Source organism: Vigna umbellata, chromosome 1 (assembly GCF_029865625.1).
Source record: "Vigna umbellata cultivar VRB3 chromosome 1, Vumbellata_1.0, whole genome shotgun sequence".
Lineage (NCBI taxonomy): Eukaryota > Viridiplantae > Streptophyta > Magnoliopsida > Fabales > Fabaceae > Vigna > Vigna umbellata.
The window spans coordinates 107669659-107690066 of NC_142165.1; the positions used below are offsets into that span (position 1 = coordinate 107669659).

General features: G+C 32.9%; 2 protein-coding genes across 2 annotated transcripts; one reads left to right on the forward strand and one right to left on the reverse strand.

Annotated features, from left to right (window-relative positions):
- The first annotated feature begins 2297 nt into the window (after nt 1-2297).
- On the forward strand, nt 2298-4527 carry LOC124825280 (pentatricopeptide repeat-containing protein At4g15720). The gene is given in 2 exon segments (XM_047297870.2): nt 2298-3983; nt 3985-4527. Coding segments are annotated over 2 exon segments (1839 nt in total). The 5' UTR covers nt 2298-2315; the 3' UTR covers nt 4156-4527.
- A 6274-nt stretch (nt 4528-10801) lies between these two features.
- Nucleotides 10802-19351, reverse strand: LOC124825271 (cysteine-tryptophan domain-containing zinc finger protein 3-like). The gene is made up of 11 exons (XM_047297860.2): nt 18808-19351; nt 17939-18011; nt 17709-17836; nt 17215-17592; nt 15389-16686; nt 14737-15182; nt 12998-14613; nt 12753-12910; nt 12166-12326; nt 11904-12061; nt 10802-11409 (listed from the first exon to the last, which is right to left on the reverse strand). The coding sequence occupies exons 1-11, from the start codon at nt 18907-18909 to the stop codon at nt 11191-11193; spliced, it is 4737 nt and encodes a 1578-aa protein (XP_047153816.1). The 5' UTR covers nt 18910-19351; the 3' UTR covers nt 10802-11190.
- Between the last annotated feature and the right edge of the window lie 1057 nt (nt 19352-20408).

Below are 20408 nucleotides of genomic sequence, written 5' to 3' on the forward strand. Positions count from 1 at the left end.
ATAAGTTTTCTACAATTTTCTTTAAATCTATAATTTACATATTGCACAGTTGAAATCTTTTATATAAACTATATGTTTTGTTATTTTTTTAAACTGTTTAGTGTACTTGATTTAAATATGCATTTTTTTTATCAATCTAAATTGAATTTTAGTAATTATTATTAAAAAATTATACATTATTGACAATAATTTTATATTTAAAATATAATTTCTATATTCGATTATGATTTTAGAAATTTTAATTTTATAAAAGTAAATATTTATCTCTTTAGTCTTAAAACTAAGAATAAAACACTGTTACTTAGATTTGATTTATTTTCAGATTCTTTTATTCTTTTTGTTTTCAATATCTTCACTTGCTCCTTTATTCATATGTCCTTCCCTTCTCTCCTCCGATCTCCAAAGTATGTTTTTCCACTTTCCTTTCTTTTTTGTCGGAGTCATGTCAAACTTAACCACTGTGTCGAAAGATATCAGACCATGTGGCATATTAAATCGAAATATTTATTTTACATTATGAGATGTATAATTTTAAAAATTAATTTTACATTTTAAATTATATAACTCAGAATATAAAAATAAAATTTATTGGGTTTTGAATGATATAACTCAGGAAATCTACTAATAGCATAATTTAGAACTTAAATTAAGAACAGAAAAAACTGTAGTCGGTAAATTATGGGGTGTAGTATGAAATTTAGGGATGTAGCTTTCCAAGGCGAGGTTGGATCTAATTTGGATTAAGTTGAATTATATTCTTCACATCAAAATTTTAATCCATATCAACATTTGGGATTGTTATTTGTATTTTTATGTTATTTTTAGTGCATTATATAAGACTGTTTTGTAGTCGCTTTACACATCTATTATTATTATTATTATTTGGTGATTGATTTCCATAATAAGTTGTAGAGGATTCTTTGTAGTGCAAGATGATAACTAGTGAAGGAAGATCATGTAAATGTTGTAAAATGTGTTTTTTTATTATTCTAGGAAACCAATCCATACAAACTAACCATATCATGCAATGTATGACAGCACTGCAAATAAAAGCTTCATGGAATCATGATGTTTTAAAACTCTTATTAATACTAGTTAAAAGTAGAAAGTAAGTATAAAATGAATAATTCATTAGGATAATCTTACTAATCATAGCATTATATAATTGATAAAAACACACAAAATAAACTTAAGTATATAAGATATATTTACAGTTCTTTATAACAAAATTTAAGTTGGATTTTAGAAATATAATTAATTATTATTAACGGAATGATTTATACAATACAAAAATTTTATACGCAAACAATCATTACTCACTATTCAATCTTTAGCAGTTTCTCACTTAGAGTATTTTTTTTTCTTACATACAATATATTATTATAATACTGTACAAATCATAACACAATACTAAACAATAATAAGAACAACTCTTTTTTTTTTAATTTGCACATAATACTCAAAAACACCAAATGTTTAAAGTGTATCACATACAAAGTCATCATAACACGTGACACATTTATATACAATTATACATTTGACTTTATTAAGTAGAATGAATCCTTGTACTTGTCATTATTTACTCAAAGAATATGACAAGATAAATGAATAAAAATCTCATTTGTCTCTCAACTAAATATTTTTCTGAGTTAAATCTCTACTAGAATCAAAATAATCTCATCTCCACTCTGTTGTCAGTACACTTCACACGTAACACTTATAATAGTATTCTTATCCTAAGACCTACTATATTCTCATTTCACATGTTATTATTTTTTAATTATTCATTAATTGTCAATATTGTACTACTCTTTAATTTGTATAATTTGTATGGCTTTTAATTTATTTATTTACTATATATATATATACACTAAAATAACTAATTTTGGGGGAAATTTTATTTGTGCAAGACTCTTATATATGTTAAAATGTTGATAATTTTTCTAAAAGCCTAGTTCAATTTAGTCTTACATATGAAGCAAGAATTAAGAAAATTTTATTTTATTGGAAATAGATACTATGATTTAAAGTTTAAAGTTAAATTTTTTAAATTGAGTTAAATTTGAAGTTTTCTCTTTTCATTAACTAATAAATATGAATTATTCAATGTCATATATTTTTAGTTATTAATTAATTATGGATGTTTTCTTCACTGCAATTTATTTTAATAATAGTTAAAATAAACTTTGACATCGAATATTGAATTATCATTGGAAGTAATTAATAATTTTCTTTATCATTGAAATGTCGAGAAGGTCCTCTTCCACTTATAATTTTCTTATTCTCAGTCTATCTGCTGAATGAACTAAGGGAAGATGAAGCGGGCGTTGAGACCCAATTTGATAAATTCTCTCAGCACCTCTTTTTCTTCTTCTCTTCCACAACAACATAAACTACCATCGCTCCATTTCCACACCAATATCAAAGCTCATTTCGTTGCAAAGCTCCAAACTTGCAAGGATTTAGCTTCTGCAACATCAACCCACTCTAACATTGTCAAATTCGGTTTCTCGAATGACACTTTTGCTGCCAACCATCTCATTAATTGCTACCTTAGACTCTTTAGAATCGACAATGCACAAAAACTGTTCGACGAAATGCCTCAGCGTAATGTTGTGTCCTGGACTTCGCTTATGGCTGGTTATGTTGGCTTGGATCAAGCGAACATGGCACTTTGTCTCTTCCGTCAAATGCAAGGAACCGTCGTCCTGCCCAATGAATTTACATTTGCCACTCTCATCAATGCATGTTCTATCCTCGTCAATCTTGAGATTGGTAGAAGACTTCATGCTCTTGTTGAGGTTTCGGGCCTTCAGTCCAACCTTGTTGCATGTTCTTCCCTCGTTGATATGTATGGCAAGTGCAACCATGTTGTTGAGGCTCGCCTGATTTTTGATTCCATGTGTACAAGGAATGTGGTTTCTTGGACTTCCATGATCACCACATATTCTCAGAATGCACAAGGGCACACTGCTCTACAACTGTTTAAAGAATTCAATCATTCTGGTTTGGACAGACCCAATCATTTCATGCTCAGCAGTGCAATCAACACCTGTGCGAGTCTGGGAAGCCTGGGTGATGGCAAAATCACTCATGGTGTGGTCATCCGGCTTGGACAGGATGCTAGTGATGTGATTGCCAGTGCACTTGTGGACATGTATGCCAAATGTGGTTGTGTGAATTATTCAGCCAAAGTCTTTAGGAGAATCTCAATTCCTTCTGTGATTCCCTATACTTCAATGATTGTGGGTGCTGCAAAGTATGGACTTGGTACATTATCTCTTCAACTGTTCCAAGAAATGGTTGTTAGAAGTATAAAACCTAACGATGTCACCTTTGTTGGGGTTTTGCACGCTTGCAGTCATTCAGGGCTTGTAGATAAAGGACTTGAGTTACTTAACTCAATGAATGGAAAATATGGGGTGATTCCTGATGCAAAGCATTACACTTGCGTTGCAGATATGTTAGGCCGAGTAGGACGAATTGAAGAAGCATACGAGTTAGCAAAATCAGTTCAAGTTGAAGGTGATGCACGTGCCATGTTGTGGGGGACCATTCTTTCAGCTAGTAGGCTTTATGGCAGGGTAGACATTGCCCTTGAGGCCAGTAATAGGATACTAGAGTCCAACCCAGAAGTGGATGGTGCATATGTTACATTGGTCAACGCATATGCACTGGCAGGGGATTGGGAAAATGCTCATAATCTACGATCTGAAATGAAGCATACTGGAGTCTACAAGGAACCTGGCAGTAGTTGGATTGAGGTAAAAGAACCCACTTAGTTGTGCCGTGCTGGAGACATGTCTAAATGTACTGAAAGAAACAGAGATTCCGAGTCTGCTAAGGGAATTGGAAGAGAGAATGAAAGGGGATACGTAGGAACTAAAGTGTTGGTGTTTGTTGATGTGGAAGAGGAAGCCAAATAGGAAATTGTGAGCTTACATAGTGAAGAACTTGCCTTGGCCTTTGGACTAATAAACGCACCCACCTAAAGGTGTCACAATCAGAGTAATGAAGAACTTGAGACTGTTCAGGGGTTGTCATGAGGCATTGAAGCTGATTAGCGATATTCTACAGAGAGACTTTATTGTTAGAGGTGTGAACAGGTTTCATCACTTCAAAAATAGATAATGCACTTGTGGAAATTTTTGGTAATGATTTGTCTTATCAGTTTAGTATTTCTCAGAACAGCAACTCCATACTTCATCACTCACACAATCCAACAACGGACAATCATTGTCGTCAATTTGGGTTCATCACTGAGTTTCGCACTTATATCTATTGGTATACCATGGCTGATTCTGGCTCTTTATTCATTTGAAAATTATGTTATCAGCACGTGAAGAAGAACAGGAAAGAGATTTAATAACTAGCATAGACTATTCTGCAGATCCACTAGTTAGAAAATCCCATGAACATATTTTCTAATAGTCGAATGAAACTTGAAAGGCATCAATTTTATTGTACTGAATGGTAAAATATTGAGTTATTGTAAGGTAGAGTGACTTTGATGGTATTTCAAGTATAAAAATTGTAATTTCAAGTATAAATCTAATTAAAAAATAATACAATCTTTACATAAATTATTTCAAAACTTTGAATAAATCAATAAGTTAAGTTATAATAAATTTCTCCAAATAGAATTTAAGACATGAAAAAAAAAAAACAAGGCAATTTTTCTACAATACAAATATAGAAGTGGTTCTTGGATTGGTATTGAGTCATTTATACTAAACTAAGAGTGAATTAATTTGAGATGGGTCAAGTTTCACCGAATTAGAAATGAAACTCAATCTAATTAATTAGATTGAATTGAGAAAATTGATTCACTAAGCAATACTCTAACAATAATAATTATAAGTATTGATATGGTAATAGTATCAATAATAGTAAATGTTAATACTAATAATATAGGGTATAAATGAGATTTAGTGAGTATCTAATCAAAATTTTAGTAATTTTGAGTATGCAAAGTGTTTCTGTTTTTTTTTTCTAAAATCTTGTGATTTTGTTAATGTAGCTTCCACTATATCTTGTCATTATTGCACATGCATTACTATTTGAAAAGAGAATAATGTTTAACATCTTTATTGTTTCTTCATCCATGATTATTACATTTGTTTATGCTCTAACTGAACTATGAAAAGTGCCAAGGAAAAATATTGATAATATGTTGTAGTGTGTATTAGCATGTATTTTCAAATATAAGAGCTTTAAGGGTAAGATTAAAAAGAATGAGAAAATTATTGTATCACCCAATCATATCAAATTCTAAGATACTAATCATAAATTAATGTATTTCTAAATTACTTTAATTCTTCAAAGAAATTGGCTAGTTGGAAATTACTTTTCATAATTTGTGCCATCCAAATTAATATATAAATTACTTTATATTATAACCATAATTCAAAATCTTACAAATTACATGTGATCCAAAATACATATCACAATAAAAGAATCTTTCAAATGTCCTAACATCACACAAAGGTAGGTGAATTTTTTTCTTTGAAAGACTTATATAACTATAAAAGTTCTTCTTCGTGCAACTCACTTATGAATAACAGGTTGAACATTCTTTGACAATTCCCCTTACTTGTGGATTTCTTCAAGCTGGTCTAATTGATAATTTCTTGTGATACAAATGCTCAAGTTAATAAAATAAATGTTACTAAACACAAACGTACAAGTTAAAAACAACACTCAAATTATTCATAAGATCAAATTTAGGTTTGTATGAGAAAACATACTTTCATCACTCACTACTACTTTTAACAATGAACAATAACAATTAAATGTTGTTCCATTCATTGTGAATCCATTTTTAGGGTCAGCTTAACCTCATTGGTCTTCATCTAGTTTACTTACCACTTAACCTATGCATTTTTGTTACTACTTAAATACTGGATTTTTATGTCATGATTATAAATGAAACTCCTATTCACTCCATTACAATACATCAAAAATAAAAAGTTACACTCAAATTATTTATAGTTAACCCTTTCATTTAAAGCATTTTTTTACCATTCTTATTTTCTTCACATATTAAGGGTGTGTTCTTTTGTAGAGATTGATTTAAAGGAGAGAGTAGAAAAATTTGAATACTGAAGGTTAAGTTTGTGTTGTTTCTTATTTAGAGGTGATAGTAAAATGGATTTGAGAATAAAATTTATAAAAGATTTAATTGATGTAATATTATTAAAAAAAATTAACAGATTAAAAAGTAAACCTCATAACATATAACATGCATGAAATTGGTTTCTTGTTCAAGAAAATCAATTCCCTCAACATATGTAAAACTATAGAATCAATTCCAACACTTCCTAGAACTGATTCCGCTCCCTTCATACAATGTTGGAATCTATTCAATATAACCTAAAACCAATTCCGATATAATGGATCTTGGTCACATACATCATGATATTAAAATAAAGGTATTTTTGTAAAACAATTCTGATCACCCTCAAATCTTCAGAAATATAACGTTATGAAATAGATACATTATTTATTTTATTAACTAAATGAACACAATCTCACCCTACAAATCCGCATTTTTTTAATATCCTTGCACAGTGAATCATTACACAATAACAAAGCATAAAGCTTCCCCTTCCACTCTTGACTAACATAACCATCATTGGTCCCTTCAACACGCGCTTTCTTATAGAATAAAACTCCAAACATGACAAATATCTTATTAGGAGTTATTTATATCTTATTAGAAGTTAGTTTCTATCAGGATATCACTTTTATTTATGGTTTTAAAATTCATTAACAATTCTGTCAAAAACTGATGACTTCTCCGGAAGTGACCCAATATACCAAACAAGTGAACCAACATTTTATTTTTTTTTTATCAAAACTTATTTACATTAATATGTTTAAAATTTATTAGTCATAACTGAATTGCAATTGAACTACATTGAGTAAATAATAATTAATTAATATAAATTTTATTAATAAATTTAATTTTATAAAGCTAAAATTAAAATATTATTGTATATATTCTTAACATTCCAAATAAATGTACAAATATGTCATAATAATGATAATTAATAAATTATAATAATGTGTCTATTACAAATAACAACATTAATGTGTCTATTACAACATTAAAAAAAAACAGAGAAATTATATTAATTTGTCATGTTATTTTATTTTTCGCTTTTTTGTGTTTTTTTATATGGAAAGGTATACTAAATTTTCATATTTTTATAATAGAGATATAACCATATTATTCAATCAATGACACACTAGGTCAAACATTGGTCCAACATGATTCAGTGACAAAATATTAACTACACCTGTCAGACCCCATTAAAACACATCCAAAAACCTCAAGTAGTGAGATCCATGTGCCAAAAGGAGAGTGAGCGTCTCAGTTAGGGAAAAACAGGTGGCTGCAGGAGGGTGACCGTTCGTTTTGGGTGACGACAGTATTTAAGGCCCAATTTCAAATAACGTGTCACTTCTCTGCATGCCTTTCTTCTTCCCCAAAACGCTGAAACTCTTTTCTCCTCCTTTCTCTCTAAGAAAACCTCACCATTTCTTCTTCCGATCACCTCTCAGGCACCGCTGGAACACTCCCGGCGTCAAGAGCTTCCATTTAAACCGATCGGTTTATGATTCTAAGTCGGTGAGTCTCTTTCTCTCTAGTGCGTTCGTTTAAGTCTTGCATGCAATCCTCTATTTCTGGTTGCCTGAGTAGATAGTATAATTCTGATTGTTTCTGGTTTTCTATGTGGTTCAGTATTCCTAAAACATGGTCGTCGGACTTTAAGTTTTTGGTAGTAAGGAGCTCTAATTCTGCATAGTTGAGCGTTCGGTTACGTGTCGAGGTAAGGGAAGCTTATATAATTTAATTTAGCTTGTTGTGTTGAATGTTTGTGTGCTTGCATACGTTTGATTATTTGATGAGTATGAAATATGATTGTACTACTGGTTTGGACGTGTGGATGGACATATGATATACGCTGTGAACTGAGTTGGAATAGAGTTTAATTTTCGAACCATAGTATTCTGAGCAAAGGTGATAGTATGGTCGAACATCATTAGCGAGCGTTCGGTCTTTCTTGGGAGTGCATGGTCTTACTTGAATTATCATGCGTTAGGGATATTGTTTAAGAGTCTTTCTGTAATATGATATAAGAATAGGTAAACTGTGACCGAGAGTTTGTATTCATCGTTCAGTTTTCGTTGAGCGTCCGTTCATGTTAAGTTCTTCTTTAGACTTCCTAAACAGTTTAGTTAAATGTGTTATATACTACTTAAGGTCGTAGACATTATTGTTCTTTTTCCTTCAGAATAAGTGGTGGCTCAATTGTATAGATTTATATTCATTCGTTTTATGTAAGTTTATCCGTGATTGGTCTTGGACTAAGTGTTCAGTCTCAGTAGCGGTCGTTCCTGATAAGCACTTGGTCTTGATCAATGCTCGTTTTATAGCGTTCGGTTCTACAGGGCTCAGTCTTAAACCAAGCGTTGGGTCTAGTTTTCTGTAATATACATTATTACCGTTCTTATAATAAGAGTCTTCATTCAAACTCAATAGCTTTTGTTACTTCATAGTTCCTCATCAGTATTAGTATTTGGTGTCAAATAGTGTTGGTCGTTAAAAAGGTGTTCGGCCTAGAGTCTTAGTACTCGGCCTAGGCTTCGTGGCGTCCGTTTGAACTCTTAGGGGTCTGTTGATGGAAGTGGATAAGTAGCGCTCATTTATGTTAATTTCTAAGAAATTTTATTTCAGTCGTACTTACACTGTGATGAGAGAATGTGATCGTATTCTAGTTGAATGTATTAATGATGTGTAAGGAAATTTGAAATGTGATGTGAATGAAATAGTTTGATTATGAACGAGTATTCTAGGGAGGAATATCTCAGAAAGTGGTTATTGATTGGTAAAGTATGAATTGGGCAAAGCTTAGCGGGCGTTCATCCTGATATTCCATGCTTACTCATTCTCATGTAGAGAGGAGTAAGTCATGTGTGGGAATGACAGGAGTTCCTAGTCCATAAGGTTAACTTGGACGAAACGGATCAACCTCGGGTGGCAGCTGTTGAGGGTATCCCAGTTATTACATCACTCAGGTGCACGAACGTCATAGCTACACAAGATTCATACAGTCCGGACAATCAGAGTCAAGTGGTCGTTCTTTGCATGCCATGATGAATGAATGATGAATTGAGTGTTGTTGATTTAATTATGATTGTTGTATGTTGTTATGGAATAAATTAAATTACATAAGCTTACCCTATTTATCATTTTGTCTGTGTTGTGCGTCTTGTCGTTGTTCTGTTGCAATGATCATCTGTGTGGATGTGAGCAGAAGGAGAAGAGCTGCTGGAAGAAGTATTAGAAGACGCAACGGAAGTGAAGGCCGAACCTTGAGAGCGTTCGATTTGGTGTTGGCTTTACCTTTTGTAAAGACCGGGCGGCATTAGTATATTTTGGTAAACGTTCGGTCTAGCAGTAGCTAGCGTACGTTTTTAAATCCCCTGTTATTGTGTAAGGTCGTTCGGCCATAATCGTATCTCGTTCTGTGTAGAACTGGTCTGTAGTATTATTGAAATGTGATGATTCTCGTATATGATTTTATATTGTATTTTTAAAATGTTACAACACCACAATTTTTAAAACATACTTTAGTTAATTATGTGTTGAAATTAAATAAATCAATATAAATCTAATGCTAAGAAATTCATGGCAATCACGGATATTACAGAACATTGATCTGATTGAAATATAAAATTTGCTTCATGTGTTTTCAATGGATAAAACAATGTTTTATTCTATACAAAATTTGAGTTTTGATTTCTTTCTTTTTTAAAATAAATAAGCAAACCATCAAATAACAAAGTCAACATTAAATGGGTCCAATGAAACATGATGGAGAGAAAAGTGTTCACTTTTACAAATAAAGAAATATGGAAAACAAATTAAAACTCAAAATTTTAGAGACTTAAACCCAAATTTGATATATTTAGATGAACAGAAAACATACCTGAAGTGTGTACAAACACAAATTACATTGTACATACCCTGTCAAAGCTTTACCAAACTTCCATTGATAAAAAGCTTACAAACTTGTGTTCTACATCCATATCTACCCTTTTCATTGTACATGCACTTATTATGTGCAATTCAAGGGTTTAAATCTATGAAAAAGGTAACAAAAGGAGGGCCAAACATCATAACCCAAAACATATTTTGTTGGTTTGGAAAAGATCAAATGGTGGGCCAGAGTCTTTGCATGATTCTATAATCACAAACTTTTATGTATCATCTGGCAATCCGTCAGAGGTCTTAGAAAATGAGTTATATATTATCATTTAGTCATAACCTTAACAATTTTTTAAATACAAAAGGAAAGTGACAAAAAATATTCTGACAGAAAGTAAATATAAAAAAAACTTGAGAACTTTGGTCAAAGTATAGAACAACATTACCAACTAATATTCCTCACAAGGTACTTGTACTTGCATGGACCAAGACAGAATATAAAAGTCAACTTAAACTACTGATGATTATCCCATCTTGTCTAGTTTGCCAGATCCAAATAATTAAACAGTATATCACCTAAACCAATGTAGGAAGTCAGATGACAAACATAAAGCAAAGAAAAGGTTTAACAATATGACAGGAATAGCTGAATACTTTAATCCAAAAAGCTGGTAGAGTCCGATAGAAGGATTTGTACCAATGAGACACACAATAACAACATTTCTACAAGGATTTCTAACCATTCAAGCTACGATATGATAACAGAAAATGGATTTGTTAATATTTGCTATGACTATGTAAGTATCAAAAGCCCTCAAAAAACTGGTTGGCTAACATTTCACGGTTTTATTTGTTTTTTCCTGTGGCTCCAAATCAGTGGAGCAAAGAATGTAGCACTGAACAATTACATGATATCCATCCTCAGTCACTTAATAAGAAGGAGTCACTACGTTCTATCTAACCCATAAAATTTAAGGGTGAGAAAATTCTGATCCTATTCACAATAAGAACTTGAGCTATTAAAAATAGATTCCAAAATTTGCTAATGATCTCATTTGTACACATGTACACAAGGGTAACATATTTAGCAGGTTTCCAGGTGCCAGCTTTCGTATGTAGATATCCTTAAGCCACGTCCTTTCAGGGCACCTTCTCTCAGAGAAACCCAAAAAAGTATTATATACAGTATCAAGTTAATCTCTAACACCACCAAGACCAGCTCGAGTTATTGCTTTTGTTGCTATCATCACCAGATGTACAAGCTCATCTACATCTTGGAAGCTGAAATCAATAACCTTCCTAATCGAAGTTAGGCAATCCCTATTCCGTGCTTCATCCATGTTCAAATTAGCAGCCATGAAACTGCTCTTGCATTTTCTGGAAGCTTCCATTGCAAAATTTATGTCTTGAGTCTGCAAAATCACAAGCTAACTTTTACTCATTGTGACTTTTCATTAAATAAATTATTATGGCAATTGAATGAAATTTCTATACAAGTTAAACAGTATACCTCTAACAAGAACTATAACATGTGTTGCATTAAAATGTGCACTGTCACAATAGCCAATTTGACAGTTGCATTACCATATGATTTTTATATAAAAATCACTAATGTGTTTTCAAGAATTATAGGTGTGAGCCTAGATCTTGCATGCAACAAAAAATGGTTTTAAGAAGAAAACAAAAAATTCAATCTTCCTATTTAACATAGAAAAATCAGCTTCCATCCATATAGATTTTTCTCAAACATTTTATCTGGTAGTCTAATACAGACAAATTTCCTACTATTACGTTAAATCATTAAACAACTAAATCCCCGAAATTAACTCCACCGTACTTCAGGATCAAAACACCCAGATAGATTTTCCAAATGAAACATAAGGTTTATCAATAAAGTAAAACTTACAAAATCAAGAAGCCTGATAATATTTGGGCGATTCTGAGCAGATATGACTTGATTGTTAGCAGCAAGAGTACTAGAACCCCTTGTCAAAGTAGTCCTATCCACTGCCCCCACGTTATTTAAATTATCAATATCAGATGCAGAAGACGAAGGAGATTCACCTAAAAATGGAGTAAAAAAACAGTGAACATCACCAACATACAGCAATGCTCAACAAGCCTAAAGACTTACATACTTATATCAAAAGTCAACTGCATTCAATTACCTTGAGAAACCATTTGTAGAATTGATTTTAACTCATCACGATCCCTGTTTATGGTGGAATGTTTATTGTAAACCAATCTCATGTATACCACCTCCATGCATTTATAGGCCAAGGAAGCTGCGGCCATTTCTTGGCGTCTTTCATATTTATGGGCACAGGATCTGGTATACATTTTATGGAATTTAATAATTAAAGATAATACAAATAGATAAAAAAAAAAACAAAGGATACAAAAATTATAGGGTAATATGATAGCAAAACTCTATGCTAATAATTTTAGCACATGATGAGTATTTTTTTTAACCCCCAAAATAAAAGTAGGAACCCCAGAAAGGAAAAGGAGAGAGATTGGTACAGAACTAAGGACAAGAACTTCAAAAAAAAATCTTAGTACAAATAGTTTAATTATTCTTTTTATTATATTTTGTTTCTACCATACATAAACGGAGTCTCCAAAGGAAGGTTAGAAATTTCAAATTTATTGAACATTCTCGAATCCTTTTTCCCCTCAAAATGTGCTTTCACCAAAAGCATAACAAATCAGAGGTCGCAGAAATAACATATTTACAGATTCAAATTTTGCTTACTCAAAAAGTTTAGCTGTAGCAGCATAAATTTGCATTTGATTCATCTCTCCCTGCTTGCTAATTTCACTGTGGGATTTTTCTATAAGTGATGCTCCGTGCAGAAACTTTAAGGCAGCTTTAAAATAAGTCTCGTTACTTTCAAACTCAAAACCAGAGTTCTACAGTCAGAATAAAACAATTGGTTAGAAAGAGAAAGATGCTATATCAAACAGGTGTGAGGTAAAATCTTTTAATATTGAAATAACCTTATAATGATCTGCAGAATCCTTTAGCTTTGTGGCTTCTTCCAGAATGCCAGAGGCAGTTTGGCTAGAATTTGTTGTCACGGGACTTGACCCACTGAGCTGTCTGTCAGGTACTAAACTTCCTGAACTGTGATCAACTCCAGCCTTGCAACTAACATCAACTGCATTTCTCACAAGCCTAGGAACATCACCGTTGCCAGATGCATGGACCGGATGCCCAATAGACATATCTCCTTTTTGCGATTTGGGTGCAGTTCTAGAACCCAAATGTAAAGTTTCCCTTTTCAAAATTGGATTCCCAAAATCATTTTGTTTTGGCTCAGTTTGTTTTCCAGTTTCATCTGACCAATCCCTTGAAGGATTTTGCTTGCTAAGGTTGTCAATATTGTGTTTAGACTTCAGAAAGACGTTCTTAACATCATGACTTGTCTCAGTACCAGAAGTGTGATTATTAGGATGAACTGCTGACTCATAACTCAGACCATTTTTGGAAAAATCATTAGCTGATACTGAAACCTTCATCTTATCCCTACTCACCTCAGAACCAGAAGTTCTAACCTTTTGCTTGACCCGTAATGATGTGAGCCTACCAGATTTCTGCCAAGAAAGTGCATTTTCCTTATTACTCTTGTTCATTTTCTCTTCATGATGTGAACCACTGCCACAATTAACACGTGCAAGATGTATGTCATTTGAAACTCTCTCCTTTTTTACTGATAACTTTTTCTCCCTACTATCTAATTTTTTTATTGATAAACCACCTTTTCTAGCATCATCTTTTTCTGATGTGTCCAACCCTGCAGCAAAAGTACATTTCTCGATGTTGGAAGTCCTCAAAGGTGATGAGGTAACAGATTCTACTGGTGAGCCTATGGCCTTTTCAAGCTTAGTTCTAGCTTCGTGAGACCCAGAAACCTTAGAAGAACTTGAAGTTGCTGCCAATGAAAATTTTCCAGAGCCTAAATCCCCACCCGATGTATCAAAACAATCCAAAGCTTGGTAAGAAGCAACATTTTTTTTGTGCTTTCTAGGCTGGTGGGCCATATTGATATCACTTTTCACCTCTGTCCCAGTAGACATTTTGTCCCTGCTGTCTGGCAAGAAAGCACGCTTCATCTCACTTTCTTTAATAAATTCGTCATCACTTTCAATTACTGGTTTTGCCTCTGTATTCAAAACTGTATACTTCTTCTGTTTCTTATTTACATTGATGTTTTTAACACGATGCATGTCACCTTCCATATACAATGTTTTGTTATGTTTCTCATTATCCCGCCAGTCACTCATTTTTCTTTCTTTGACCGAACCACTTTGCCTACTATTTGTAGCATCCAACGAACCATCATCAGATGAAAACTGTGCCCGATCTCCCTTCTTTACCGGAACTACAAACTTGTTATCATCAGACGAACAATAATCATCATATTTCGTCGTATTTTCCCCACTAGCCTTTGTTGGTAAGTCATTTCTTGAGTTTAGACCCACCTTTTTATAGTCCATACCGTGTTTCAGATGTTTATCAGCATTGCCAACAACTTCAATCTTAGATTTCTTATGAGTTCCAGATCCATGTTGATTATCCTCCATCTTACGCTTCAATCTAACCTGTTTGTCACCTGCACACATTTGAGAACCACATTGACATATTCTTTTAGAAAACTTTTATATACAGTTATTTACACCATAAAACAAATATGAAGCAGCAACAAAATATATCAACCCCAAAGTCAATGAGATACCTCCATTAATTTGATATTCTTTTGCCTTAAGCGCTTTTTTATCTTCTATCAAATTGTTCAACCTGTTCAAATATTGAGAATTAGATTTCTTCATACGGTTTGAGTCTGCAGACCGCTGATTCATGTCATTCAAGCTTCTATTTTTAACATTTGACTGTTGACCATTCTTTACTGTATTTGACAACTGAGGCCTGTCAATGTTGAGTCCTGGCTTTGCCTTTTCATTAATACCATGTTTCTTGTTTCCCCGGTCAAGCATTACATCAGAACTGGACTTTTTGTCAACATGGAAAAGTTGTAGAGTATCAACAGACTTCACTCCAATTTCGGGTCCAGTGACATGGCTTTGCATGTTATTTTGACCCTCAGAAATCGGCATTTGATATAAAGCATAAAGTGATTTTGTTGTCTCCTCCTCGCTGATGTTACACCGATTCATTCCAGGCCTAACAAGAATTTCAGAAGAACAATGAGAATCTAATAATACATACAGCAAAGATAAAATGTATGCAAAGTTGGAGAAAGGAGAAAATATGTCATAATTTCTATATCTTTCTACATACTGCACAATTTTGGTTATAATTCACAAACTGGGTTTTTAACAAGTAAAATATGCTCCTAAATGAACCCAAGATGAGAGTAATCAACTTACAGCCAATATAGCATGCTACACAACCATTTCTCTGGAAGCTGCTCTGGCTTTAAACCCATAGGTAGAAGCCGCCATTTCTGGCAACTGTCACAGCAAACCCAATCTTCTTCAATAAGTTGAGGTGCTGCTGCTGCCGACAGAACCATCTCAGAAGTGGGTTTATTTTCAGCAACAGGAAATGTGCCTGGAGCATCTTTTACGCATGGCACAGCAGACAACTGATAAACAACTTTATTGCCACTTGGTTTTTCCTTTACTTTAACCTCATTTGCACTCTTTTTAACATGGTAAAGGTCAGCATTTACTGTATCCTTATTAAGGGGAGGCCCATCAGTTGGATCTATTCCATAAAGCTTCAATTGTAATTTTTTTCTTTTCAGTAAACCTCTGTCACAATCTCTCACCTTATTATCCATCAGTTTCATTTTATGCATTTCAATTTTAGAAGAAACAACACCAATGCCAGTACTCTTTCTATCATTTACCATTGCTTTATTACTAGAACCAGTGACACCTTTTTTGGCATCGGCCACAACTTTTCCAGGTCCCTGTTCGCCTTTTAAGTTGTTCTTGCTTGCAGATTTTACCTTGGTCTGATTAGTCTCAAACTTTTGAGTATCTTGATCCACCTTACGTTTCATTTCATTAGAGTTAACCCTTTTCGAAATAGCAGAAGTGTTACACTTTCTACTATTCTTAGGATCAGCAGAATTGTTATCCTGAGACATTTCCATTTTATGCTCTAACACTTTTTTCCCAAAGCTACTTCCTGTATTTCGTTTCACAACCTTGTCAAAATCCTGATCAGATATTGACTCCAATGAAACCTCCTTCACTGCTTCTATGGAACCCATTCTACATTCCACACCATTTTTATTGACCTCCTTGGATACTTCAATAGCCTTACCAGCGACTTCTGCTGTTTCACCAGCATCACAAATTGAACTTGACAGTGGTGTGCATCTCAGACCATTAGACAGAAAGTCCTTACGATCTGGAGTTGTATTTGCTAATCTTTTCTTCGTATGAAATGTCATGTCGTTCTCATAACAGTTACCATTCATATGATGCTTTTCACTTTGGTCTACCACTGTCAGTTTCCTTTTCTTCAACAAATGTGAATCCCCAACCAAGGAATCTGATTCATCAGTAGACATGGAATAATGCTCCTGATGACCATTAAGAGAAGACATGGGTCTACTGTCTCCAAGGCCTTTTCCCTTTCTAATCAAGTTGAGTAGACTGTCATGTAGAGGTGATATTAGCACACCTCCAGGGATAGTGAAAGAAGTCATAACCTGTAACATCAAACATAAAAAAATTCAAAAAATATTGTTATGCATAAAACAGTTCATCTACTTTCGCCAAACAGATTAAGCTTTTACGGTAGTCTGTTTATAACATGATAGCAGAGCTTCTTGACCATGTAGTCCAGAGTTCAATCCTTGTTGCCTTGATTCCTTTTTGGTAAAAGTTAAGTGTCATCACGCAAGAAAAAGTAGACCAATGGTTGTGTTAGATATAAAAGGTGAACTTGGAAGAGTTTGTTTCCAGTTCATTTTAACTTGTCTTATGCCATAAGAACTTGTGTAACTGCTTGGAAAAACTTCTCAAAATAGTTATGATATGTTTATCAGTTGCTTTCAGCTTATCTCAATAAGCTACTGTGAAAAGGCTTACAACTTATATGAAAACAATTTACCCCGTTTGCTCTGTTCTGATTACAGAAACAACTTATACTGAAGCTTTTATATGATAATCACTTATGACAGGACAGCTTAAGCTATCAGAATAATTAATTCATAGAAATAAAACAAGTCATCTACCTGAATAATGCTTGTGCAAGATTCTTCAGGCATCTCTTGAGATAAGTGTGGCGAATCTTCACTTTCCTTTTGGCTGTTTTCTGTCGAAGAGGATGGAGAGTCATCAAGCCCAAGTCCACTGTAAATTGCAGCATTCTTTTTTGCTAAGCTATCTGATTTTACTTTGATTTGTGGCGTTCTTTGGTTGGTCAACTTTTCTGCCTTATTTGCAAAGTCCTCTTTCAAACTACATTTCCCTGTTACTCTATTCGAGGAAATTCCTGTGTTCTTCTCTGAAGGCACTCCTGTATCTCGAGATGGAAGAACAATAGGGGAAGCAGTTCCAAGCCTCGTGGAAGGAGTCGTATTTGGAGGTGCTCTTGAGTTATAAATTGCAGCCTGTATAACAACATAACCAACGATGCTCAAGTAAACCGTATTTCTCCCAAGCTAACACATCATTTTCCTATCCATTGGTTGAAAAAGGGAAAAACAAATAACAAATTTTTATATACCGTGGTGTGGATATTGCTGGGAATTTTTTGTGAACTATTGGGTTTTTCTGGAGCCTTTGGACCTGATCGCAACCGAGGCGAGCGTTCATAGGTGGGTAAAAAGGAGCCATAATCACCAAATTTTGCACCTAAAAAAGTTGTTCATATCATCCGACAAAGTTACTCGTGTGAGTGCATAGACAGATATTTCATTTCTGGTTACATGCCATTATTTCTATTGTTGAACTTACCCAAACGCTCGGGAAAAATACCTCCTTCAAATTCCTTTTGGAAATCACCCAGAACATGCTGAATCCTCTCATCCTAAAAAAAACAGTAAGCAAGCTATTAGTCCTGTTATGTTAAAGATGAAATTTAATCAATATGACTGATAAAAGCAAAAATTGCATTGGCTAAATGTATCACGAGGAATGAAGCAGCATCATGACAGACACCATGAAGCACAGCAGCAAAATTCAACAATTATAATGATTTTTATTATTTAATTGGTAGGTAAGATTCTTATCCCACGGTCAAAATATAACTGCACATTAGCATACCACAAACAATCTGAAAAAACAAACAAAAAAGATAAACTTGTATATCACCACTATTACGCAGAAGTACACTTGATGCAGGATGTAATTATTGATGGTATTGTGTGTGGCAGATTGCAGATCCAGCTGCAAGAAAGTGTGTTTGTTTGCTCATTACCTCTTTTCCAATGTACTTCAACGTGGATTGGCGTTCAATTGGGTTTTAAAATCAAGAAACAAACACACTGAAAAGCATCTACAGTATCCGTAGACAAACATAATTGATCCATGTGTTTGTCAGTTTTTGGTACATTTTATTACGTTTTGGTACTCTTCGATTATAGACCAGATTCTTTTTATAAAACAAAACATGGTTTTCTTTAATCATTAAAGAAAAAAAGTCAATATGTCTTCGATTTCCTGTATGTCACAAGGAATGAAACACATTGACAAATTGAAAATTCATGCTCAATGGTACCAGATAATTTCACTTGTTTGTTCCATTTGCGCGCAAGAACAAAGTAGAAGAGAAACCAAACCAGAAAACATTGAAATGGGTTAAGATTTCAAGTAAAAACCCTTACAATGTAAGAGAGAGAATCAAGGTCAATGTTGTCATCATCCTCATCCTCATAACAATAGAAAGCCTCTCCTTCCTCCAACTCAGCAGTACTATTGCGTTGCATCTTGACCACCGCAAAATTAACCCCAAAAACCCAAACCCCAAAACCCGAGTGACCCCTTTACAGTGGAACTTTCCCTGAAGTCCAGCATCACTTCAACCAACAATATACATCAATTGATAAAAAAAAATCAATTTTTTTTTTTCAAAATACCCCGACCCAGGAAAGGAAGAGGAGAACCCAGAAGCGGAAACAGATGAAAGAAAGTGTGATCATGCGATGGGACAAGAATGTTGATGTGAATTATTACTTGAATTAAAAATTAATTTTGGGTTTGACCCAAGAATAAGGGAAGAATTGATGAGACGGTGGAGATCGGCGAAACTATGAGCGACGACAGAAGTGGAATGAATGAATTGAGTATTGACGCAGACTTCAAACGGAATCCAAAACTTTCTCCCTCTTGAATTGTTTGATGTGCCCAGCACGGAATGAAAGACTACGGTTTTGTGTTTGGTCTCTTAATTTTTACAATTTTATATGCTATATTTTTTTATTATTATTTATTTATTCCCTTATATCGCCCAACTTTTGTTTCTATCTTATTGTGTTTGGTTCTTCATGGGAAAAAAAGAGTTTATTTAGAAACAATACCATCTTTCTTATTTTTATAAATAATAATATACTAGTAGAGTTTTCTCTTTTTTATAACAAAAATTAATAAATATTAAAATTTTGATGTAATTATTATCATGAGAAATAATTATCAAAACATAAAAAAAAATAAAGTATATGTAAAAATAATTTATTTTTTTATTAATCATTATATTTTGTCCTAATTTAGGGTTATGACCAGATAATAGAAAATTTAGAGTGAGTGTTTAAGATATTCTGGTTCGAATTACAGTGAATTCAAGTCAGAAAGGTAAAAATCAAACATTAATGAACAATTTATACATAAATGGACATATGAAGATATGAAATGTTAAAAATTATTTAAGTTATATATATATATATATATATATATATATATATATATATATATATATATATATATATATATATAAACATCTTTCTTTTTTATACTATTTCTGAGAGGATAAGAGTTCTGATTAATTTATCTGTTATTATTATTAGAATACTTTTATCTTATATATTTAATTGTGATAGGATAAAATTTTAGATGATCTTAAATTTCTCTAATTGGTATTATATTCAGACATCTTTCAGAATTTTAAAGATACATCTTTATGGAACAAAATTGTTCATTATGCTAATTTCTTTGTTTATCATAAAAACTAAAAAACTGGTTGATGGAAGAAAAGTGTCAAAGAGTAGAAAAGGTATGAAATTATTAGGAAAACAAAATACTTTAAAAACCAATTTTCATTATTAATGGTTATGTATTGTTGTAACTATATTACTAGGGAAAATACTTGTTACTTGCTCATTTATGTTATTATTTTATAATGATTAAAGTAATTTTTACAATTTTATTGTCAATGTACATAATTATTACAGTAGTTGCAATGTAAATAATTCTTATTTATTTTGTATATAGT

What these genes read in the sequence shown, in the direction of transcription:
- LOC124825271 (XM_047297860.2), bottom strand. Translation starts at nt 18,909, where the DNA reads ATGCAACGCAATAGTACTGCTGAGTTGGAGGAAGGAGAGGCTTTCTAT. An exon ending in TTGATTCTCTCTCTTACATT is followed by an intron (nt 18,012 to 18,807) that starts GTAAGGGTTTTT and finishes TGTTTTTTTTAG; the next exon opens with GATGAGAGGATTCAGCATGT. An exon ending in AGAATATCAAATTAATGGAG is followed by an intron (nt 14,614 to 14,736) that starts GTATCTCATTGA and finishes AAATGTGTGCAG; the next exon opens with GTGACAAACAGGTTAGATTG.